This window comes from Pseudorasbora parva, chromosome 14 (genome assembly GCF_024679245.1).
Source record: "Pseudorasbora parva isolate DD20220531a chromosome 14, ASM2467924v1, whole genome shotgun sequence".
NCBI lineage: Eukaryota > Metazoa > Chordata > Actinopteri > Cypriniformes > Gobionidae > Pseudorasbora > Pseudorasbora parva.
In genome coordinates, this window is record NC_090185.1 from 2,229,268 (window position 1) to 2,255,626 (window position 26,359).

Consider the following 26,359-nt stretch of genomic DNA (forward strand, 5'->3'; position numbering starts at 1 on the left):
TATGAAGCAAAGAAGCAGCCAGAGGAGACTGGATACACACACATGCTTTATTGATATGAACAAAATACTCTCATCTGATACAGTTCTGCTGTAGACTAACAATCTCATTCACAAAAAAATAAAGATATACCTATATATTCTGTACTATTGTGATCATTTGCGCTGTAGCATGTGGAACCTCATGCTTTGCTCTGTGTCTGCTCGCTCAGCATGCTAATGTCTGCAAATCATGCCGTTTGAGCTCATGATTTATGATTTATTAATGGGACGATCACAATACTGTGAGGATTAACAGTCAGTTTAATGCTCCGCTAAAGCTACCGAACACATGCCGGATGTGGAGCTAGCGATGAACCGTCAGGCGCGGTGTGTATCCGTACGGAAACTCCTTCATCTAGACGTGTAAACTTCACAGCGGTCAGCGCAGGACACACACATCTGAACCGTTCGGCCATCGGAGAAATGAAAGCCTTCAGATCGATGTAGAAGTGAAACGATCACAGCCAAACCTTCAAAAATAAACGCAGCTAAAGTAAAAGGCACGTGAGGGAGCTGTGACGGAGGTATAATCTCACACACACACACACACACACACACACACACACTCGCGCTGGTTGAGTTATAATGATGCGTAGCTGAAACGTCTCTAAACATGCACTGACGTGAGATGAATGACGTAGGGAATGTTGCTTTGGTCCTGATGTTGAGGCGTTCTCTAGCGAGTGTGGGGGCGGGGCCATGTCTTCTCGAGAGTCCTGATTGGACAGCTGTGAGTGTGCGGATCATGGCTTCTTTAGTGTCCTGATTGGACAGGTGTGTGTGTGTGCACGGGTCATGGCTTCTTTAGTGCCCTGATTAGACAGGTGTGTGTGGATGGGGTCATGCCTCATTTTTAGCATGCTGATTGGACAGGAGTGAGTGTGTGGGCAGGTCGTGTGCGTGGGTCATGGCTTCTTTAGTGTCCTGATTGGACAGGTGTGTGTGGGCAGGGGTGTGGCTTGTCTCTAGTGTGTGGGCGGGGTTATGGCTCACCTAGTGTGCTGATTGGACAGGCGAGAGTGTGGGTGGGGTAATGGCATCTTTAGTGTCCTGATTGGACAGATATGAATGTGGGCGGGGCTGTGGCTCATCTCTAGCATGCTGATTGGACAGGTGATTGTGTGGGCGGGGTCATGGCTCACCTAGTGTCCTGATTGGACAGGTATGAATGTGGGCGGGGTTGTGGCTCATCTCTAGCATGCTGATTGGACAGGCGAGTGTGTGGGCGGGGTTATGGCTAATCTGTAGCATGCTGATTGGACAGGCGAGTGTGTGGGCGGGGTTATGGCTAATCTGTAGCATGCTGATTGGACAGGTGAGTGTATGGGTGGGGCCATGGCTCATCTGTAGCGTGCTGATTGGATGAGTGTATGGGTGGGGCCATGGCTCATCTGTAGCGTGCTGATTGGATGAGTGTGGGCGGGGTCATGGCTCATCTGTAGCTTGCTGATTGGACAGGTGAGCATGTGGGCGGGGTCATGGCTCATCTCTAGCGTGCTGATTGGACAGGTGAGCATGTGGGCGGTGCTGTAGATTGGCTGGGCGTGAAGGACAGCATGTCCTCCTCCTCGATGCGGTCCAGCTCCTGCGTTCGGATGGCCTGCGTGATGAGGTGAAGTTCTTCGCACAGCGTCTCGTGCCGGTACGCCACGCGGATGTCGGGGACGTTTGTGCGGCGGATGTCGTTACTGATCGGACCCTCTTTGCTGTAGTCGGGTCCCAGCCAATAACCCTTAGCCTGAGACGGACAGATATAATAGGTGAGGACACAAGTATATTCCCCACAGAAATGTCCACTTTTTTAGTATAATTTTACTTTGACAGGACCCTGATATTTGACATTTTGATGTGTGTGTGTCAGTGATGCGCGGGTTGATCCAAAATCGTACCCGCGGTTACGAGTCATCCAAAAATATTTTTAATGATATTTGGATCGAGGTCAGTCGGGGTGTTTCAAATAAAGATGACACGGGACAAAATGTCCGATTTCCCAACACGTTGAACTGAGCAATGCTATTGTACCATTTTAATAGGCTATCCTTTTTTAAACGCATATAGCTCAGTAACGTCCAACACGATCACATGGTAATGCGTATCAATAGTACGAGTGTGCAATCTCATGGACTGTATACGGCAAAATGAGTTTTGGAGCGCATATGATACGCACTTTATGGCGTATATATGACACGCTCTTGGGTAGGATGGGGGTGGTGGGCTGAGGGGTTCATGCGTATATTACGCCATAAAGTGCCAATCATTTACACGCGAAAAAATGCTTTTTTTACATTCCAGGGCGGGATTTTGCTTGAGAAACGTCGCGTTCGTCATTAATATGAACATAAACGTCGCGTTCGTCAGTAACATGAACATAAACGTCGCGTTCGTCAGTAATATGAACATAAACCTCGCGTTCGTCAGTAATACGAACATAAACCTCGCGTTCGTCAGTAATACGAACATAAACCTCGCGTTCGTCAATAATATGAACATAAACGTCGCGTTCGTCAATAATATGAACATAAACGTCGCGTTCGTCAATAATATGAACATAAACGTCGCGTTCGTCAGTAATACGAACATAAACGTCGCGTTCGTCAGTAATATGAACATAAACGTCGCGTTCGTCAGTAATATGAACATAAACGTTGCGTTCGTCAGTAATATGAACATAAACGTCGCGTTCGTCAGTAATACGAACATAAACGTCGCGTTCGTCAGTAATACGAACATAAACGTCGCGTTCGTCAATAATATGAACATAAACGTCGCGTTCGTCAGTAATACGAACATAAACGTCGCGTTCGTCAATAATATGAACATAAACGTCGCGTTCGTCAGTAATACGAACATAAACGTCGCGTTCGTCAGTAATATGAACATAAACGTCGCGTTCGTCAGTAATATGAACATAAACGTTGCGTTCGTCAGTAATATGAACATAAACGTCGCGTTCGTCAGTAATATGAACATAAACGTCGCGTTCGTCAGTAATACGAACATAAACGTCGCGTTCGTCAGTAATACGAACATAAACGTCGCGTTCGTCAATAATACGAACATAAACGTCGCGTTCGTCAGTAATACGAACATAAACGTCGCGTTCGTCAGTAATATGAACATAAACGTCGCGTTCGTCAGTAATATGAACATAAACGTCGCGTTCGTCAGTAATATGAACATAAACCTCGCCTTCGTCAGTAATATGATCATAAACGTCGCGTTCGTCAATAATATGAACATACACGTCGCGTTCGTCAGTAATATGAACATAAACGTCGCGTGCGTCAGTAATATGAACATAAACGTCGCGTTCGTCAGTAATATGAACATAAACGTCGCGTGCGTCAGTGATATGAACATAAACGTCGCGTTCGTCAGTAATATGAACATAAACGTCGCGTTCGTCAGTAATAGGAACATAAACCTCGCCTTCGTCAGTAATATGATCATAAACGTCGCGTTCGTCAATAATATGAACATAAACGTCGCGTTCGTCAGTAATATGAACATAAACGTCGCGTTCGTCAGTAATATGAACATAAACCTCGCCTTCGTCAGTAATATGAACATAAACGTCGCCTTCGTCAGTAATATGAACATAAACCTCGCGTTCGTCAGTAATATGAACATAAACCTCGCCTTCGTTAGTAATATGAACATAAACCTCGCCTTCGTCAGTAATATGAACATAAACGTCGCCTTCGTCAGTAATATGAACATAAACGTCGCCTTCGTCAGTAATATGAACATAAACGTCGCCTTCGTCAGTAATATGAACATAAACCTCGCCTTCGTCAGTAATATGAACATAAACGTCGCGTTCGTCAGTAATATGAACATAAACCTCGCCTTCGTCAGTAATATGAACATAAACGTCGCCTTCGTCAGTAATATGAACATAAACGTCGCCTTCGTCAGTAATATGAACATAAACGTCGCCTTCGTCAGTAATACGAACATAAACGTCGCCTTCGTCAGTAATATGAACATAAACGTCGCGTTCGTCAGTAATATGAACATAAACGTCGCGTTCGTCAGTAATATAAACATAAACGTCGTGTGCGTCAGTAATATGAACATAAACGTCGCGTTCGTCAGTAATATGAACATAAACGTCGCGTTCGTCAGTAATATGAACATAAACGTCGCCTTCGTCAGTAATATGAACATAAACCTCGCCTTCGTCAGTAATATGAACATAAACGTCGCGTTCGTCAGTAATATGAACATAAACCTCGCCTTCGTCAGTAATATGAACATAAACGTCGCCTTCGTCAGTAATATGAACATAAACGTCGCCTTCGTCAGTAATATGAACATAAACGTCGCCTTCGTCAGTAATACGAACATAAACGTCGCCTTCGTCAGTAATATGAACATAAACGTCGCGTTCGTCAGTAATATGAACATAAACGTCGCGTTCGTCAGTAATATAAACATAAACGTCGTGTGCGTCAGTAATATGAACATAAACGTCGCGTTCGTCAGTAATATGAACATAAACGTCGCGTTCGTCAGTAATATGAACATAAACGTCGCGTTCGTCAATAATATGAACGTAAACGTCGCGTTCGTCAATAATATGAACGTAAACGTCGCGTTCGTCAGTAATATGAACATAAACGTCGCGTTCGTCAGTAATATGAACGTAAACCTCGCCTTCGTCAGTAATATGAACGTAAACGTCGCGTTCGTCAGTAATATGAACATAAACGTCGCGTTCGTCAGTAATAGGAACATAAACCTCGCCTTCGTCAGTAATATGATCATAAACGTCGCGTTCGTCAATAATATGAACGTAGACGTCGCGTTTGTCAGTAATATGAACATAAACGTCGCGTTCGTCAGTAATATGAACATAAACCTCGCCTTCGTCAGTAATATGATCATAAACGTCGCGTTCGTCAGTAATATGAACATAAACGTCGCGTTCGTCAGTAATATGAACATAAACGTCGCGTTCGTCAATAATATGAACGTAAACGTCGCGTTCGTCAGTAATATGAACATAAACGTCGCGTTCATCAGTAATATGAACATAAACCTCGCCTTCGTCAGTAATATGATCATAAACGTCGCGTTCGTCAATAATATGAACATAAACCTCGCGTTCGTCAGTAATATGAACATAAACCTCGCCTTCGTCAGTAATATGAACATAAACGTCGCGTGCGTCAGTAATATGAACATAAACGTCGCGTGCGTCAGTAATATGAACATAAACGTCGCGTGCGTCAGTAATATGAACATAAACGTCGCGTTCGTCAGTAATATGAACATAAACAACGCGTGCGTCAGTAATATGAACATAAACGTCGCGTTCGTCAGTAATATGAACATAAACGTCGCGTTCGTCAGTAATAGGAACATAAACCTCGCCTTCGTCAGTAATATGATCATAAACGTCGCGTTCGTCAATAATATGAACATAAACGTCGCGTTCGTCAGTAATATGAACATAAACGTCGCGTTCGTCAGTAATATGAACATAAACCTCGCCTTCGTCAGTAATATGAACATAAACGTCGCCTTCGTCAGTAATATGAACATAAACCTCGCGTTCGTCAGTAATATGAACATAAACCTCGCCTTCGTCAGTAATATGAACATAAACCTCGCCTTCGTCAGTAATATGAACATAAACGTCGCCTTCGTCAGTAATATGAACATAAACGTCGCCTTCGTCAGTAATATGAACATAAACGTCGCCTTCGTCAGTAATATGAACATAAACCTCGCCTTCGTCAGTAATATGAACATAAACGTCGCGTTCGTCAGTAATATGAACATAAACGTCGCGTTCGTCAGTAATATGAACATAAACGTCGCCTTCGTCAGTAATATGAACATAAACGTCGCCTTCGTCAGTAATATGAACATAAACGTCGCCTTCGTCAGTAATATGAACATAAACGTCTCGTTCGTCAGTAATATGAACATAAACGTCGCGTGCGTCAGTAATATGAACATAAACCTCGCCTTCGTCAGTAATATGAACATAAACCTCGCCTTCGTCAGTAATATGAACATAAACGTCGCGTTCGTCAGTAATATGAACATAAACGTCGCCTTCGTCAGTAATATGAACATAAACGTCGCGTGCGTCAGTAATATGAACATAAACCTCGCCTTCGTCAGTAATATGAACATAAACGTCGCCTTCGTCAGTAATATGAACATAAACCTCGCGTTCGTCAGTAATATGAACATAAACCTCGCCTTCGTCAGTAATATGAACATAAACCTCGCCTTCGTCAGTAATATGAACATAAACCTCGCCTTCGTCAGTAATATGATCATAAACGTCGCGTTCGTCAGTAATATGATCATAAACGTCGCGTTCGTCAATAATATGAACATAAACGTCTCGTTCGTCAGTAATATGAACATAAACGTCGCGTGCGTCAGTAATATGAACATAAACCTCGCCTTCGTCAGTAATATGAACATAAACGTCGCCTTCGTCAGTAATATGAACATAAACGTCGCCTTCGTCAGTAATATGAACATAAACCTCGCCTTCGTCAGTAATATGAACATAAACGTCGCGTTCGTCAGTAATATGAACATAAACGTCGCCTTCGTCAGTAATATGAACATAAACCTCGCGTTCGTCAGTAATATGAACATAAACCTCGCCTTCGTCAGTAATATGAACATAAACCTCGCCTTCGTCAGTAATATGAACATAAACGTCGCGTTCGTCAGTAATATGAACATAAACGTCGCCTTCGTCAGTAATATGAACATAAACGTCGCGTGCGTCAGTAATATGAACATAAACCTCGCCTTCGTCAGTAATATGAACATAAACGTCGCCTTCGTCAGTAATATGAACATAAACGTCGCGTTCGTCAGTAATATGAACATAAACGTCGCCTTCGTCAGTAATATGAACATAAACGTCGCGTTCGTCAATAATACGAACATAAACGTCGCGTTCGTCAGTAATATGAACATAAACGGCGCGTTCGTCAGTAATATGAACATAAACCTCGCCTTCGTCAGTAATATGAACATAAACCTCGCCTTCGTCAGTAATATGAACATAAACCTCGCCTTCGTCAGTAATATGAACATAAACCTCGCGTTCGTCAGTAATATGAACATAAACCTCGCCTTCGTCAGTAATATGAACATAAACCTCGCCTTCGTCAGTAATATGAACATAAACGTCGCGTTCGTCAGTAATATGAACATAAACGTCGCCTTCGTCAGTAATATGAACATAAACGTCGCGTGCGTCAGTAATATGAACATAAACCTCGCCTTCGTCAGTAATATGAACATAAACGTCGCCTTCGTCAGTAATATGAACATAAACCTCGCCTTCGTCAGTAATATGAACATAAACCTCGCCTTCGTCAGTAATATGAACATAAACCTCGCCTTCGTCAGTAATATGAACATAAACCTCGCCTTCGTCAGTAATATGAACATAAACCTCGCCTTCGTCAGTAATATGAACATAAACCTCGCCTTCGTCAGTAATATGAACGTAAACGTCGCGTTCGTCAGTAATATGAACATAAACGTCGCGTTCGTCAGTAATAGGAACATAAACCTCGCCTTCGTCAGTAATATGATCATAAACGTCGCGTTCGTCAATAATATGAACATAAACGTCGCGTTCGTCAGTAATATGAACATAAACGTCGCGTGCGTCAGTAATATGAACATAAACGTCGCGTTCGTCAGTAATATGAACATAAACGTCGCGTTCGCCAGTAATATGAACATAAACGTCGCGTTCGTCAATAATATGAACGTAGACGTCGCGTTCGTCAGTAATATGATCATAAACGTCGCCTTCGTCAGTAATATGAACATAAACGTCGCGTTCGTCAGTAATATGAACATAAACGTCGCGTTCGTCAATAATATGAACGTAGACGTCGCGTTCGTCAGTAATATGATCATAAACGTCGCGTTCGTCAATAATATGAACATAAACGTCGCGTTCGTCAATAATATGAACGTAGACGTCGCCTTCGTCAGTAATATGATCATAAACGTCGCGTTCGTCAGTAATATGAACATAAACGTCGCGTTCGTCAATAATATGAACGTAGACGTCGCGTTCGTCAGTAATATGATCATAAACGTCGCGTTCGTCAATAATATGAACATAAACGTCGCGTTCGTCAGTAATATGAACATAAACGTCGCGTTCGTCAGTAATATGAACATAAACGTCGCGTTCGTCAGTAATATGAACATAAACGTCGCCTTCGTCAGTAATATGAACATAAACGTCGCGTTCGTCAGTAATATGAACATAAACGTCGCGTTCGTCAGTAATAGGAACATAAACCTCGCCTTCGTCAGTAATATGAACATAAACGTCGCGTTCGTCAGTAATAGGAACATAAACCTCGCCTTCGTCAGTAATATGATCATAAACGTCGCGTTCGTCAGTAATATGAACATAAACGTCGCGTTCGTCAGTAATATGAACATAAACGTCGCCTTCGTCAGTAATATGATCATAAACGTCGCGTTCGTCAGTAATATGAACATAAACGTCGCGTTCGTCAGTAATATGAACATAAACGTCGCGTTCGTCAATAATATGAACATAAACGTCGCGTTGGTGTGTGTGTATTTTTGTGTATAATTCTGTGTGTGTGTGTGTGATGTTACCCTGTGTGAGAAGCCGCTCATTAACACACTGTTTCTGGCCAGTTCACACATGTCACATGAGCTCAGTTTCCACACCTGAGCCGCAATGCTGTACTCCTCCATCAGAGGCTCCTGAAACACACACACACACACACACATAAATACTGTGGTACAGCTCCTCAGGCGTTTATTCTGAAACTGATGCTTAAACATCAGACAGCAGATGAAGCTCACTTTAGTGAAGTGGAACTGCAGCGGGTCGTCGGTGGACAGCGACACCATCAGGCCGCGGGACAGATACTCGGGCAGAGGGTTGCGGTGGTAACTCAGAAACAGACTGTTGTTGCTGAGCGGAGACATCGCGATGCCCACCTGAGCCAGATAGTACAGGTACTGCAGGACCGGAGCCTATGACACACACACACACACACACAGACAGGTCGATCACTACTTTCTGTTTGATGATTCAGTCCAGTGTGTTTGTTATGGGTTTCGTAGCGAGAACCTGTTCAAAATACTCCGGAATGAAGGATTCTTAAGAAGTGGTTCTTTATAGTGAATCAAACGCATTCATAGTGACTTATGTAGTGTGATTCATGAACAAATGACTCTTATGAATCAGTTTTTTTTAGTGAATCAACTTCTCCCTCCCTAGCATCCACGTACCTTCCTGAGCAGCAGTCCGTGTGAGATGTTTTCTGACAGAATGAATCCGGACACCAGGTGATGAATCGGCCCTGCCTCCCCGCAGTGAGGTCGCAGCACGAAGGTGTGGAAGCCCCGCCTCCTGCTCACAGACACAGTGATTCAGAGTGATTGAGGGTGGTTAACTGCGAATGAGGGCGACTCAGCAATTGAGAGTGAATGAAGAGTGACTAAGGGTGATTCAGAGTGATTGACGTCGACTCAGAGTGAATGAGGGTAATTCAGGGCAACTGAGAGCCGATTGAGGGCGAATGAAGGGCGATTGAGGGCAATGGAGGGTGATTGAGAGCGATTCAGGGAGACTCTCGGAGTGATTGGTATCCTTGTGCTGTGGAGTGTGTGAGTACCTGCGCAGGTGGTTGAGGACGGTCATGTTGGCGTACATGTAGTACAGATAGTACGAGTACGGCGGGTTGTTGTCGTCGCACCATTGCGCTGGAGTCGGACTGTCCAGGTTAAAGATGTGATGCTCTGGTTTAGACTCGTCGTCCACGCTGTCGAAGCCCACCACCTGAACAACGCACATTAACATGAAGATTGTGGCTCACAGTTTCTCATGTACGCTTACACACTGACTGAATAAACCTTTAAATGTTCAGCTTTTCCCTTCAGGTCCTGATGACACTGATTAGCGGTAGAGAGCAGCAAATAATATACACACACACACACACACACACACACACACACACACACACACACACGCGTGCACGCACGTACGGATTAGGCATGACATAGTGCATCCTGGGGCCATGTGCTCCCCAGGTAAGCCACACACACACACACACACACACCCGGCCATCCACGTGATGTAGAAGAACACGTGATTCCTCAGACCAGGCCACCTTCTTCCATTGCTCCGTGGTCCAGTTCTGATGCTCACGTGCCACTGTTGGTGCTTTCGGTGGGGTCAGGGGTCAGAGGTCACCCTGACTGGACCATACGCCTCAAACTGAGATGCTCTGCTTTCTATCAGAACCAGCATTAACTTGTGGAGCAGTTTGAGCTCCAGTAGCTCGTCTGTTTGATCGGACCCCACGGGCCAGCCTTCGCTCCCCACGGTCATCAATGAGCCTTGGCCGCCCATGACCCTGTGGCCGGTTCTCCACTGGTCCTTCCTTGGAGCACTTTTGATAGATACTGACCACTGCAGACCGGGAACAGCCCACAAGAGCTGCAGTTTTGGAGATACTCTGACCCAGTTAAACTCAAGCCGTCACAGTGTGTGTGTGTGTGTGTGTGTGAGAGAGACTCACGTGTTGCAGGAAGAGGTGCAGCTGTGGGTGGCTGCTGGGATTGATGGTCACCTCAAACAGAGGCAAGAAGATGTTCTCCAGCATCTGCTGGAAGTTGCTCAGCTGCTTCTTTGTGCGGTAAACATCACTGCAGACACACACACACACTTACACTCATGGAGAGTCACTATAAAACATGAAAATTGTAAATGAGAGCGTGTGTGTGTCCTCACAACAGGCGTGGGATCTGGATGAGCCAGCGGACGTTATCGGAGTAGACGGAGTGAGAGACGGCCCACTGCGCCAGATTGTCCCACTCGTCCATGGATCGGCCGTAGATGGACAGACGCAGCTCGGCATTCTGGTACTTACTCTCCTCTAGGTCTGACATCACTTCCTGCACACACAGGAAGCCACACGGCACATTCAGAGCTAGAGATATCCAGAGATTTTTCAATAACTAAATTTTGAAAGGAATACAATCATTTTTAAATAAAAAAGCCATATAATAATTATAAATTACTAATATATTAATATTAGTTATTAGTTAATATATTAATATATATTATAATTATTATGTAATTTAATATAAGTTCATATTTAGATATATCTGTAATGAGTTATATGAATATTAACTAAAATATTAATAACATTAAAATAATGTTAAATTATGATCATCATTTTTTTATTTCTTTGAATATGTAGTTTTAGGAAAGGAATTAAAAATGATATCTAAAAGAAAAGATGCTTAGTGATGAATATAATCGTGTATAATTTGACGCTGTGCTTCGCTGCGGTACCTTGACGATGTGGCCGAAGTATTTCCCGTGGATGTGGTTGTCTGTTTTGATGAAGATCTCTCTCAGGATGGATTCTCCGATGGGATTGTACTTGGAGTTGAATTTGTCAAAGCGATGGAACGTGTTCCTGTCCTGCGGAGGAAGAGTCACAGAATCATACACTCAGAGACACGCATGAGAGAGAGAGAGAGAGAGAGAGAGAGAGAGAGAGAGAGAGAGAGAGAGAGAGAGAGAGAGTGAGTGTGTGTGTGTGTGTGTGTGTGTGTGTGTGTGTGTGTGTGTGTGTGTGTGAGCTCCAAAAAAAAGGAGCGCAGCTGGAGGAAAACAAAACTGGAGGTTTTTCGCAATTTGTGGAAAGAGAGCATGATTGCATACAGAAAGGCCATAAAAACTGCTAGATCTGCTTATTTCTCAACTCTTTTAGAAGAAAACAAACACAACCCTAGGTATTTATTCGATACAGTGGCTAAATTATCAAAAAAATAAAGCTTCAGCTCCTGACGTTTGTAAACAACACAGCAGTAATGACTTTATGAACTTCTTTTCTAGTAAGATTGATAATATTAGAAATTAAATTATAACCATGCAGCCGCCTACTACAGTATCACTTCAGACAGAGCATCGTAGTGTCACTGAGGAAAAATTACACTCATTCACTACTATAGGAGAACACACACACACACACACACACACACACACACACACACACACTATATAGTTGGCTATAATTAAGCCACTTATTAAAAAAATGCAACTTGATCCTAAAGAATTAGTCAATTACAGGCCAATCTAGAATCTACCGTTTCTCTCAAAAATACGAGAAAAGGCAGTGTCTTCACAATTATGCTCCTTTTTAGAAAGAAATGGTATATAAAGCCCCGTTTCCACCACAGGAACTTTACCCAGGAACCAGGAACTTTGGGTGTTACTCTGTGTGTTTAGACCGCAGGAACCAGGGTCTAAATGAAGTTCTGGGTAAATATTTCCCCCTCCAAACGGCCCTGCTCGCGAGGTAGTACTTTTTCAAAGTTCAGGAACTTTCGAGGGCGGGACTTGGGCGCTGAACATGCTGATTGGTTGAGCTCACGCCGCATTTTATTTCAACGGGCATTTTTAAAAGTCTTTTGCGAGGTTCGTTCTGCGTTCAGTAAATATCAGTCTTGCTCTCTGTCTGATGGCGCGCGTTCGTCTCAGCCATCTCACGTTCACTGTCCGTAATAGCTGATAATAATATACGTTGTCATTTTAAATCTAGCTTTACAAGCTTTCTGAATATGCTGCTGAATCTGCATATTAGTGCTCTTTTCTGTCGTTGTTAATTACCTCTTTAGTAAACCTAACGTTATACATAACCAGCAAAAGCAGCACAGCTTGAATCTCTTCCATACTCGTTATTCATTTTTTTAGTCTATATATTTTACCATGTAAACGACCTGACCGATTACTTTTAAGTGTGCGTCCTTACATGACGGGACAGCGCGCGCAGCGCTCATGTTGACAAGAGAGGAAAGCTCATTTTTCTGAGGGGTAAACTTTTTATTTCGTAAGTTATGAAGATAATGTTGGAGTAATGACAGCGTATATTGCCCCAGGCAGTTTTTACTTTAACTGCGCCTTACAGAAGATTTGTTTTTTTCTGAGATGATTATTACACTTTACAACAAATAAATAGCTTATATAATACTGTATTAGTCCTGGTGGCCGTTAAGAGTTGCTATGGCTACAGTTAACACACTCCAGCTGCTGGAGAAAACAGCGGCGACATTTCTGATGCGGCAGACAAACTGCATGTGACAAAATGATTGTGATTGAAAGTCATCTCATGTGAACACCAGATCGGTTTAGATAACGTCTCATGTGAACACCAGATCGGTTTAGATAACGTCTCATGTAAACACCAGATCGGTTTAGATAACGTCTCATGTAAACAGACCACTAAATCTTTCAATCGGTACACACAAAAATGATTACTGTCCTTCACTGACTTGGAGGAGCAGTGGCGCGCAGTCCTACATCACCGGACTAATCTGCCTAATCTTCACCGAACTTTAGATCGCGGTGGAAACGCAGACAGCTGCAGGTCTGGGGGGAGAAAAGTTCCTCTAAAAAAGTTCCTGGTACAAATTGTTCCGGGTAATTTTGGTGGAAACGGGGCTTAAGAGTGTGTGAGAGAGTGTCTGTGTCAGTGTTTGTTACCGCGTGCATGTCGAGTGTGTCGACGCTGAGGTCGTAGGCCGTCAGGTTCATGTTCTCGAACACCTCCATCAGTGTCTGTCCGCGGCCGCCCTCCACGTGCACGATCTCGTCCGGACACTTCTTCATGGCGCGCTTGATGAACCGCAGCAGATGCTTCTGGTTCATGCAGGACGAGGCGTGGATGTGTGTGTCCACCTGACAGGCAGACGGACGCGAGAGAAACGTCAACACACACACACACACACACCTTCAACACACACAGCAGCAGATGAAGCGTTTTATAGTCTGTGTTCCTCATCCAACGTTCAGATTTAAGAAACGCCTTCCTTTAAATCATGAGTAAACTGACTTGAAATGGCGTAAAACAATTGAAAAAATGAAAATGCATTTAATTATTTTATCTTTCTTAACATTGTTCCTATAATATATTATTTTAATGTATTATACAGTTAAACTTTTTTCATTCTGATAATTGTTTCTATATTAGTAATTAAATTTTTATTATTTACCTTTTAATCTAATATGCTATATATATTAATATTCTAATAACATCATTATTTTACTTTTCTATATCTAATATATTTATGATTTTTAAAAACATTTATTACTAACCACATATTTATTAATAATTGTCTTGCATTCAATATTTTTTTTAGATATTGTGTGTGTATATATGTTTTTATAATTATATAATTTATTATATTAATTATACATATTAATTAAAATATTGAATTTTTATAATTACTATATTAGTAATTTAATTAGTATTTTATTGATCATTTTATTACATTGGATATTAAAATCTTATATTCCAATATTCTACATTAATATTGTATTTTTTACATTTTAATTAACTTGTATATATTGAATATTTTTGATGATTAATGTTGATTTAATGGTTTATTAATTGATATTTCAGTTCTGTGCTGTGATTGGCTCAGTCCGGATGTCAGTTCTGTGCTGTGATTTGCTCAGTCCGGTTGTGAGGCGGGACCTTGCGTATGTTGTAGAAGTCTCGGTGTGGCACTTGCTTCTGCGCGGCGAGCTCCTTCATCTCGTTCAGCAGAACGTGCATCTGAAACTTTGAGCTCAGATACTGCAGCCGCCGGTAACAGAACGACTTCCTGCACAAACACACACACATTAGACACGCCATGCACACACAGCCAGCCCAGGGCATGCTGGGTAATCCGTCACTCACACAGGGCCGTTGATGATGAGCGCCATCATGACGTTCATATCGGCGATGTATTCCTGCAGGTCTGGATACGGCAGGTCCAGTTCTGTGCTCCTACACACACACACACACACACACACACACACACACACACACACACACACACACACACACACACACACACACACACACACACACACACACACACACACACACACACACACACACACACACACACACACACACACACACACACACACACACACACACACACACACACACACACACACACACACACACACACACACACACACACACACACACACACACACACACACACACACACACACACACACACACACACACACACACACACACACACACACACACACACACACACACACACACACACACACACACACACACACACACACACACACACACACACACACACACACACACACACACACACACACACACACACACACACACACACACACACACACACACACACACACACACACACACACACACACACACACACACACACACACACACACACACACACACACACACACACACACACACACACACACACACACACACACACACACACACACACACACACACACACACACACACACACACACACACACACACACACACACACACACACACACACACACACACACACACACACACACACACACACACACACACACACACACACACACACACACACACACACACACACACACACACACACACACACACACACACACACACACACACACACACACACACACACACACACACACACACACACACACACACACACACACACACACACACACACACACACACACACACACACACACACACACACACACACACACACACACACACACACACACACACACACACACACACACACACACACACACACACACACACACACACAGACCTTGTGTGATCAAAAAATCTTGTTTCTTAAAAAACACAGCATTATTTCTTTAGTAATTTCCAATATTAGCTAAATTTAATGTAGTATTTTTTTGTTTTGTATATTACTTATTAATTTTACTGTAAAATCGCAGAATTTTCGCATGTTGACAATTGCTTTGGCTTATTAATTTTTTCCTTTTATTTTCTAGATTTATTACTTGATTTAGTATTAAACTTTAGTTCAATTTCTTCTGTGTTATTTTAGTATAACTAAAATGGTATTATAGTATTTATTAATATTTCGAATTTGTTTAATTTTCAGTTTGAATTTTTAGTAATTATGTTATGTTTGTGTCTGATATTAGTTTTTCCTTTTTTTCCCCCTCAAGTTTTGGTTTTAGTAATTTTTGTTCTTTAACGTAAACTATATGAACATAATTAATGTTGCCTTTGCAACTAGCTAATCAAATAAGTTTAATTAAATTTTTTTAAATTTAATTTCAAGTAACAAAAATGTTTTAGTTTTTTTATGGTTTTAGTTTTAGTTGACGATAATAAACCCTGACAACCGCTGATTCTGCCCGAAATAACTACGTTTTTTATATATAAAATACATTTATTATTTTTGTTTTTAAATAAAACTAATGTTTTAAATAGTTTTAGTTAACTATAATAACAGATTCTACTTTTGTTAAATTCTATATATTTTAATATTTTAATATTACACATTAGTGTAGTCCTTTATTTATATAAAATTACAATATTTCTTTATAATTATAGCATTTTATTTTGATAATTACTATATTAGTAATTTAATTTGTATTTTATTCACAATAATTATTTTAAATCTTGGCTTTTTATTTGAATTAAAATTAGAATTGACTGGAAATCTCAGAAACTTTTAAAGTAATACAATATTTATTCAAATCAGTCGATTAAAAAATAACCAATTAATTGCACCTACCATTCAAATATGTAATATATTTTTTATAATGTAATATTTTTGACATCGAATCTCCTAATAAATGTAGAAACAACATTAAACGATATTATAACTTTGTTTATTTCTCTAATGGAATCTTTTTACTAAAAATCAGTAGCATTTTTAGTTAAATTTTTCTCATTTTCTGAGGATGAAATGTCATTATTTAACCCAATATTGTCGTTAATTAGAGTATATTTCAGTCAGTCTTCAGTACATGTGTGTTCATGAGCCAGTTCTCCTTTCAAGGACGTCTCCAAAAGGAGGTCTAGCTAATTTGAGCTGATCGCGGGGCCGTTTTCAGCCGCTGGTCCTGAAACTCACGTGTCCATGGGGTTTTGTGCGGTGTAGACGTGAATGACTCCGTCCACCATGGCGCAGCTGAATCCGGCGTCGGCCGGCAGGTTCTTCATGTGCTGCTCGTCGTACGGGTGCGTTTCTGACACCGGCATATGAACACGCATGTCTGAGAGACACACACACACATAGGTCAGCACTGGGTTGTGTACATGCGCGTGTGTGTGTGTGTGTGTGTGTGTGTGTGCGCTAGGGATGCCACAATACTCAATATAATATTGAACCGTCGGTACGGCATTCACGGTTCAATACGCGCTTGTGAATAGCGTTTTTTTTTATCTTCAGTTTTGCATTTAATTAATTATTTATATTTCTCTCGTGCTGATATGACCAAATATCCAATCATATGCACTATAGTTAGGGGGTGTTTACTGTTTAGCCATGCTTGAAATGCTGGTGTCAGAGAGTTATACTCATGGGACACTATAGTTATTCACAATCACCAAAGTTCAGTATTTACATGTGTTTTAAAGCCTTGCCGGTGAAACATTTCATTGGCGTGCTTATGCACTGTTTTACATGCACTAAAAGCCTGTCAAACACACGTGATTACTGGACTAAGTCATCTTACTGCGCTAATACTGTCAAACACACACAAGCTTAACATATAAACACAGTCTAAAGGGAAAGTAAAATCGCGTGTGTCTGTATATGAGATGCGAGCAGGTCTTAAAGTGACAGCAGCGTAGCCTATAGTGAACACTTGTCCTTAAAGGGACAGTTCACCTCTAAAATTATGTTAATAAAACAACAAAAGACAAAGAGAAAATCACACACTGCTCTTGAATTAAAAAAAAAAACTTTAATACAGTAGCTTTTAATCAATGTATATTGTATATTAAAGACTATGTAGTGTTTATTCATTCAATTTTATACTTAAATGCTACCGTACATCTGAGCTGCCACTGTAAATCTTTATATATATTTATTTTATATTGTACAATACACTGGGAATGTGTACAAGGGTTTTTAAGTAAAGTTTTAAGTTTAAGTAAGGTTTTTCCAAGTCTTTTAAGTGAAATAAAGAAAGAGTATGCAATAAAAACATTTTCTCCTTAATCTCTTTCTGATCCTGTCGCCTACACTGCAAAAAATGCTTCTAATTTAGTATTTTTTTTCTTGTTTCCGGTCCAAATATCTAAAAATTCTTAAATCAAGATGCATTTACTAGATAAATTATAAAATAAATTCTTGATTTTTTTTTTCTTGTTTTCTGGGGAAAAAAATCTAAATGAAGTGAGTTTTTGCTTAAAACAAGCAAAATTATCTGCCAATGGGGTGAGAAAAATCTTATTTCTTTTTGGCACGGAAACAACAAACAAGATTTCAATCTGAAACAAGATTTTTTTTCTCACCCCATTGGCAGATAATTTAGCCTGTTTTAAGCAAAAACAAAAAAAAGTTTTAAGAAAACAAGAAAAAATATCTTATGCCATTTTATTTATCTAGTAAATGCATCTTGATTTAAGAATTTTTACTAGAAACAAGACAAAATTACTAAGTAAAAGAGCACTTTTTGCAGTGTAATAGAATAGCAAAAAACCGAACCGAAAAGCGTGGTTAAAAACCGAGGTGTGTATTGAACTGTGGACTGACTGTATTGCTTCATCCCTAGTGTGCGTTTCCCACACCTGAGTCGATGGGACTCCCGCGGAGGTCCTCGTAAACGCTGAGGTCCAGCGGCCTCTGGTCCAGCTCCTGCAGGGATCGGGCCGTGGTCTTACAGAAGCTCTGCAGGGACAGAGCGATGTACTTCTCTCTGATGAACAGGGCCTTCACCACACACTTCGCTGCATCCACCAGATCAGTGAACGGCACCTGAGGTCTCACACACATCAGTCAATCATTAGCCAGCAGTTCATTCGTCCTGTTTTACACTCAAAACATATAAACATCCTTAAAACAAGGGGAATTTGAGAACAAAACTTTGATAATTTAATATCTTGAGAAGGTATAAGAACAAAACTTAGAGAGGACTTTGATAATTTAATATCTTGAGATATGCAATTTAATATTGTGAGGTAATACATTTAATATCTTTAGATAATAGTTTAAGAACAAAACAAGAAACTTTGATAATTTAATATCTTGAGATCAAGTTTAAGAACAATACTTAGAGAAAACTTTGATAAGATCAAGTTTAAGAACAAAACTTAGAGAAAACTTTGATAATTTAATATCTTGAGATCAAGTTTAAGAACAAAACTTAGAGAAAACTTTGATAATTTAATATCTTGAGATAGTTTAAGAACAATACTTAGAGAAAACTTTGATAAGATCAAGTTTAAGAACAAACCTTAGAGAGAACTTTGATAATGAATATCTTGAGATCAAGTTTAAGAACAAAACTTAGAGAAAACTTTGATAATTTAATATCTTGAGAAAGTTTAAGAACAATACTTAGAGAAAACTTTGATAATTTAATATCTTGAGAAAGTTTAAGAACAATACTTAGAGAAAACTTTGATAATTTCATATCTTGAGAAAGTTTAAGAACAAAACTTAGAGAAAACTTTGATAATTTCATATCTTGAGATCAAGTTTAAGAACAAAACTTAGAGAGAACTTTGATAATTTCATATCTTGAGATAATAGAGTTTAAGAACAAAACCTAGAGAGAACTTTGATAATTTAATATCTTGAGATAGTTTAAGAACAAAACTTAGAGAGAACTTTGATAATTTAATATCTTGAGATCAAGTTTAAGAACAAAACTTAGAGAGAACTTTGATAATTTAATATCTTGAGAAAGTTTAAGAACAATACTTAGAGAAAACTTTGATAATTTAATATCTTGAGATCAAGTTTAAGAACAAAACTTAGAGAAAACTTTGATAATTTAATATCTTGAGAAAGTTTAAGAACAATACTTAGAGAAAACTTTGATAATTTAATATCTTGAGATCAAGTTTAAGAACAATACTTAGAGAAAACTTTGATAATTTCATATCTTGAGAAAGTTTAAGAACAAAACTTAGAGAGAACTTTGATAATTTCATATCTTGAGATAATAGAGTTTAAGAACAAAACCTAGAGAGAACTTTGATAATTTAATATCTTGAGATAGTTTAAGAACAAAACTTAGAGAGAACTTTGATAATTTAATATCTTGAGATAATAGAGTTTAAGAACAAAACCTAGAGAGAACTTTGATAATTTAATATCTTGAGATAGTTTAAGAACAAAACTTAGAGAAAACTTTGATATTTTAATATCTTGAGATAATAGAGTTTAAGAACAAAACTTAGAGAGAACTTTGATAATTTAATATCTTGAGATAGTTTAAGAACAAAACTTAGAGAAAACTTTGATAATTTAATATCTTGAGAAAGTTTAAGAACAAAACTTAGCAAAAACTTTGATAATTTAATATCTTGAGAAAGTTTAAGAACAAAACTTAGCGAAAACTTTGATAATTTAATATCTTGAGAAAGTTTAAGAACAAAACTTAGAGAAAACTTTGATAATTTAATATCTTGAGAAGGTTTAAGAACAAAACTTAGAGTGAACTTTGATAATTTAATATCTTGAGATAGTTTAAGAACAATAATTAGAGAAAACTTTGATAATTTAATATCTTGAGAAGGTTTAAGAACAAAACTTAGAGTGAACTTTGATAATTTAATATCTTGAGATAGTTTAAGAACAAAACTTAGAGAAAACTTTGATAATTTAATATCTTGAGAAGGTTTAAGAACAAAACTTAGAGTGAACTTTGATAATTTAATATCTTGAGATAGTTTAAGAACAATAATTAGAGAAAACTTTGATAATTTAATATCTTGAGAAGGTTTAAGAACAAAACTTAGAGTGAACTTTGATAATTTAATATCTTGAGATAGTTTAAGAACAAAACTTAGAGAAAACTTTGATAATTTAATATCTTGAGAAGGTTTAAGAACAAAACTTAGAGTGAACTTTGATCATTTAATATCTTGAGATCAAGTTTAAGAACAAAACTTAGAGAAAACTTTGATAATTTAATATCTTGAGAAGGTTTAAGAACAAAACTTAGAGAAAACTTTGATAATTTAATATCTTGAGAAGGTTTAAGAACAAAACTTAGAGTGAACTTTGATAATTTAATATCTTGAGATAGTTTAAGAACAAAACTTAGAGAAAACTTTGATAATTTAATATCTTGAGAAAGTTTAAGAACAAAACTTAGCAAAAACTTTGATAATTTAATATCTTGAGAAAGTTTAAGAACAAAACTTAGCGAAAACTTTGATAATTTAATATCTTGAGAAGGTTTAAGAACAAAACTTAGAGAAAACTTTGATCATTTAATATCTTGAGATCAAGTTTAAGAACAAAACTTAGAGAAAACTTTGATAATTTAATATCTTGAGATCAAGTTTAAGAACAAAACTTAGAGAAAACTTTGATAATTTAATATCTTGAGAAGGTTTAAGAACAAAACTTAGAGAAAACTTTGATAATTTAATATCTTGAGAAAGTTTAAGAACAAAACTTAGAGAAAACTTTGATAATTTAATATCTTGAGAAAGTTTAAGAACAATACTTAGAGAAAACTTTGATCATTTAATATCTTGAGATCAAGTTTAAGAACAAAACTTAGAGAAAACTTTGATAATTTAATATCTTGAGATCAAGTTTAAGAACAAAACTTAGAGAAAACTTTGATAATTTAATATCTTGAGAAAGTTTAAGAACAAAACTTAGAGAAAACTTTGATAATTTAATATCTTGAGAAAGTTTAAGAACAAAACTTAGAGAAAACTTAGATAATTTAATATCTTGAGATAATACAATGTTGTATCTTGAGATAATTGAATTTAATATTGCGAGGTAATACATTTAATATCTTTAGATGATAGTTTAGGAACAAAACTTTGATAATTTAAAGCTATACCGTGTAACTTTTTTAGTTTATTTTTAGCTAAAAACACTTAGTTCTTTCAAAAATATATGTGCTCATTAATGTATATTTACTTCTTTCAAGTAATAAAGTATTCTTGTAAGTTTATAATATGCCATTAAAAAAAAACATACAGGTGAGGGGTTCGAATGCCGGTCGCCATGTTGCCCCTCCATCTTGAAAGTACAGTAGCCAAAGAGGGACATACCCGTAAATTCAAGCTTCGCCTTTCGCGTTTTAACACTCAGTGGCACTCATTGACGAGGTCGAACTGGAAGCCGTGTTAATCTTGGACTAAATCGGCCACCGTAGGAGTTAAAACGAAATCAGAATTGAGAGGAACAGAAACTAATATTCACTGGATGGTCATAAACCTTTACACCGCTAGATGGGGGAAAATATCACACAGTGGAGCTTTAATATCTTGAGATATTAACTTTGATAATTTCATAAACTTTGATAATTTCATATCTTGAGATCAAGTTTAAGAACAAAACGTAGCGAAAACTTTGATAAGATCAAGTTTAAGAACAAAACTTAACAAAAACTTCGATAAGATCAAGTTTAAGAACAAAACTTAGCAAAAACTTTGATAATTTAATTTCTTGAGATCAAGTTTAAGAACAAAACGTAGCGAAAACTTTGATAAGATCAAGTTTAAGAACAAAACTTAGCAAAAACTTTGATAATTTCATATCTTGAGATCAAGTTTAAGAACAAAACGTAGCGAAAACTTTGATAAGATCAAGTTTAAGAATGAAACTTAGCGAAAACTTTGATAAGATCAAGTTTAAGAACAAAACTTAGCGAAAACTGATAATTTAATATCTTGAGATCAAGTTTAAGAACAAAACTTAGCAAAAACTTTGATAATTTCATATCTTGAGATCAAGTTTAAGAACAAAAATTTAGAGAACACTTTGATAATTTAATATCTTGAGATCAAGTTTAAGAACAAAAATTTAGAGAACACTTTGATAATTTCATATCTTGAGATCAAGTTTAAGAACAAAAATTACTTTTAATTTATCTTGTTAAAGTAGTTTTGCTTTTTTTTCAGTATAAAAATCAGCTCAGTTGAATAAGTTCATTTTGATAGTTTTGAGTGCTTTAGCATTATTTATACACTAGTATAGTATTAATTCATATTTTGAGTTAAAATAATAAAAACATTAACTTGCTAATTTATACTTTAACTTGTTTAAATGTATAAAAATGCCCATTTCCATCATAAACATCATTAAATTTAATATTAGTTAAATCCGTTTTAATATTAGTTTTAAGAACGTTACAGTAGTTTTGTGTTTTTCCATTACAAAAATCCTACATTTATTAGTGAGTTGGTTCTGAATGCTTTATTTCTACAGTATTATTATAGTATTAGTGTGTAAAGTGTGTTTCTCACCCCACATTTCTCCTCTCCTGAGATGGACACGCGCTGGAACTCTCTCTCCACGAGCACCTCGCGCTCCATCTGATGCTGGTCCACCGCGTCCTCATAACTGTCCTTCAGGATCCTGCACACACACACACACACACACACCATGAGAGACAGACGGAGAGAGAGATGGACACACGGATGGACGAGAACGAGACTCACTCCAGGTCGGTCGCGCTGTCTATTTTCATGAAGTCTTGTTTGGCTCGCAGCAGAATCTCGGGCTCAAGCCTTGAAGGACGTGAGGCAAAGCAGCAGATTTGAGTGAGTAACACACACACACACACACACACACACACACACAAGAGAAGAGAGAAGCCTATAAATCACTCCGACTGACGCTGATTGACTTTCATTTAAAATGCAGCCGAGGGACCCGCAGCAGAAAGTGTGTGTGTAAGCATCTGTACGCGACACACACTGATGATCTGTGTGATTCTGGACGCCTGCGCTGTTTGTTGGGTGTTTTGGGTCAGTGTGTTCGAAGCAAAGAATTCACACAGATCACAAACAAACGCTTGAGCAGGTGCAGCGCGATTACAAGCGCTTCAGGAAACATCTCTGTGTGTGTGTGTGTGTGAGATAATACACGTCTGTGGAAACACTTCCCACGGTCCGCCGTCGACTGATTCACACGGAGAAGAGAAAGTTTTGTAAACTTTTACTTCTATTATTTAAACACACACTTTTATTTCGGATGCGATTAATCGAATGCCCATCACTAATATTATAATAAAATACATCAGCATTTCTTCAGGATATGAGTTATGAGCGGTCCAGAATCACACTCCACATGTTCATTACACATCCACTGCATCGGATGAGCTCAGACGCATTAGTTAGTTGCATTAAACCAGGTTAGGATGCTGTGTGTGTGTGTGTGTGTGTGTGTGTGTGTGTGTGTGTGTGTGTGTGTGTGTGTGTGTGTGTGTGTGTTTTACTTGATGTCCTGACTGATCTGTCGCTCCAGGCGATGGCGTTTCTCCTCCAGTTGTTCTATGGGACTCTCTTCAGGAAACTCATACGGAGCACAACGCATGTCACTGTCCGTCATGCTCCTCGCCAGCAGCTCCTGCCACACACACACACACACGTTACACACTCATATTACACGCACATTCCACACACACCACACACACATTATACAGGTTTCACACACATTACACACACTCATATAACACATATGTTACACACACACCCCCAGACGTTACGCACACTCATATTACACACGTTACACACACACACATCACACACACACACACACAGACATTACAGACACTCATATTACACACGTTACACACACACACACAGACGTTACACACACTCATATTACACACTTTACACACACACCAAGACTTTACACATGTTACAGACACTCAGACATTACACACACCCATATTACACACTACACACACACACCCACACCCATATTACACACACACCCAGATGTTACACACACACACACGTTACACACACACAGACATTACAAACACTCATATTACACACAGATGTTACACACACACACACACACACACAGCCGTTACACACACTCATATTACACACACGTTATACAGGTTTCACACACATTACACACACACACAGACATTACAGACACTCATATTACACACGTTACACAAACACACCCAGGCGTTACACACACTCATATTACACACGCTACACACACACACCCACACCCATATTACACACACACCCAGACGTTACACACACATTACACACACGTTACACGTACACAGACATTACACACACTCATATTACACACACATTACACACAGACGTTTTACACACACACACACACACAGCCGTTACACACACACATATTACAAACGTTACACAGACACCCCAGACGTTACACACACTCATATTACACACACACACACCCACACCCATATTAGACACACACCCAGACGTTACACACGTTACACACACGTTACACGCACACAGACATTACACACACTCATATTACACACACATTACACACAGATGTTACACACACACAGGCGTTACACACACTCATATTACACAATGTACACACACACCCCAGACGTTACATACACTCACAATACACACGTTACACACACACCCCAGACGTTACACACACGTTACATACACACACACACACACACACACACACAGACGTTACACACACACCCAGATGTTACACACACACACTCCCCAGACGTTACACACCTCTGCGATCTCCTTGTACTTGCCGTCCATGGATGTGCGCAGGTCGATGGGCAGGTGTTTGTGTGTGACCGGAGTGACGGGCAGAGAGCGCTGAGACATCAGAGGCCTCTGCTCAGCAGAACCACACAGATCTGCACAGAGAACACACACTTCATAATCATAATCATCACCGGGTCAGATCTGCACAGAGAACACACACTTCATAATCATCACCGGTTCTGCTGCTCACGATCCAGAGGAGAAAACCCGAAGGTCACTGAGACTTCATGAAAGACAGGACGAAAGCACATAGTAACCAGCCACAACTCCCTAGCAACCACATAGCAACAAGGCACATCACAATAGCAATGCCCTTGCAAGCACTCAGCAACATACTAGCAATCCCCTATAACACCCTAGCAACCAGCCACAACTTAGCAATACTTTAACACTTACCTAGAACAGCCTAGCAACCACAAAGCAACACACTAACAATGTCCTAGTACCCACTTAGCAACATCCAAGCAATCACTTTGAATACCCTAGCAACCAGCCACAACTGCATAGCAACCAGCCAAAACAGCATAGCAATTGCCCTAGTAATCACTTAGCAACATCCAAGCAATCACACAGCAACCAGCCACAACACCCTAGCAACTAGCCACATATCCCTAGCAATTGCATAGCAACCAGCCACAACACCATAAGAATTGCCCTAGTTACCACTTAGAAACATCCAAGTAATCATTTAGAACAACCTAGCAACCAGCCACAACATCCTAGCAACTGCATAGCAA

The 26,359-nt window shown here is 39.1% G+C and overlaps 1 protein-coding gene across 4 annotated transcripts in view; it reads right to left on the reverse strand.

Annotated features, from left to right (window-relative positions):
* Positions 1-28: 28 nt before the first annotated feature.
* Positions 29-26,359, reverse strand: part of ampd2a (adenosine monophosphate deaminase 2a) — a 40,274-nt gene continuing 13,943 nt past the window's right edge. For 3 of the 4 annotated variants that reach the window (XM_067415201.1, XM_067415199.1, XM_067415202.1), the window contains exons 2-18: positions 25,584-25,714; positions 24,317-24,447; positions 23,538-23,606; positions 23,343-23,454; positions 18,687-18,873; positions 17,023-17,164; positions 14,796-14,885; positions 14,589-14,718; positions 13,595-13,789; positions 11,399-11,530; positions 10,832-10,995; positions 10,620-10,746; positions 9,714-9,877; positions 9,328-9,448; positions 8,896-9,069; positions 8,683-8,793; positions 29-1,777 (exon numbers count right to left, since the gene is read on the reverse strand). In XM_067415201.1, the coding sequence (XP_067271302.1) occupies positions 1,529-1,777; positions 8,683-8,793; positions 8,896-9,069; positions 9,328-9,448; positions 9,714-9,877; positions 10,620-10,746; positions 10,832-10,995; positions 11,399-11,530; positions 13,595-13,789; positions 14,589-14,718; positions 14,796-14,885; positions 17,023-17,164; positions 18,687-18,873; positions 23,343-23,454; positions 23,538-23,606; positions 24,317-24,447; positions 25,584-25,714 (2,429 nt within the window). In that variant the 3' untranslated portion in view covers positions 29-1,528. The remainder of the gene's footprint in view (positions 1,778-8,682; positions 8,794-8,895; positions 9,070-9,327; positions 9,449-9,713; positions 9,878-10,619; positions 10,747-10,831; positions 10,996-11,398; positions 11,531-13,594; positions 13,790-14,588; positions 14,719-14,795; positions 14,886-17,022; positions 17,165-18,686; positions 18,874-23,342; positions 23,455-23,537; positions 23,607-24,316; positions 24,448-25,583; positions 25,715-26,359) is intronic. The other variant, XM_067415200.1, reaches the window with a different exon arrangement.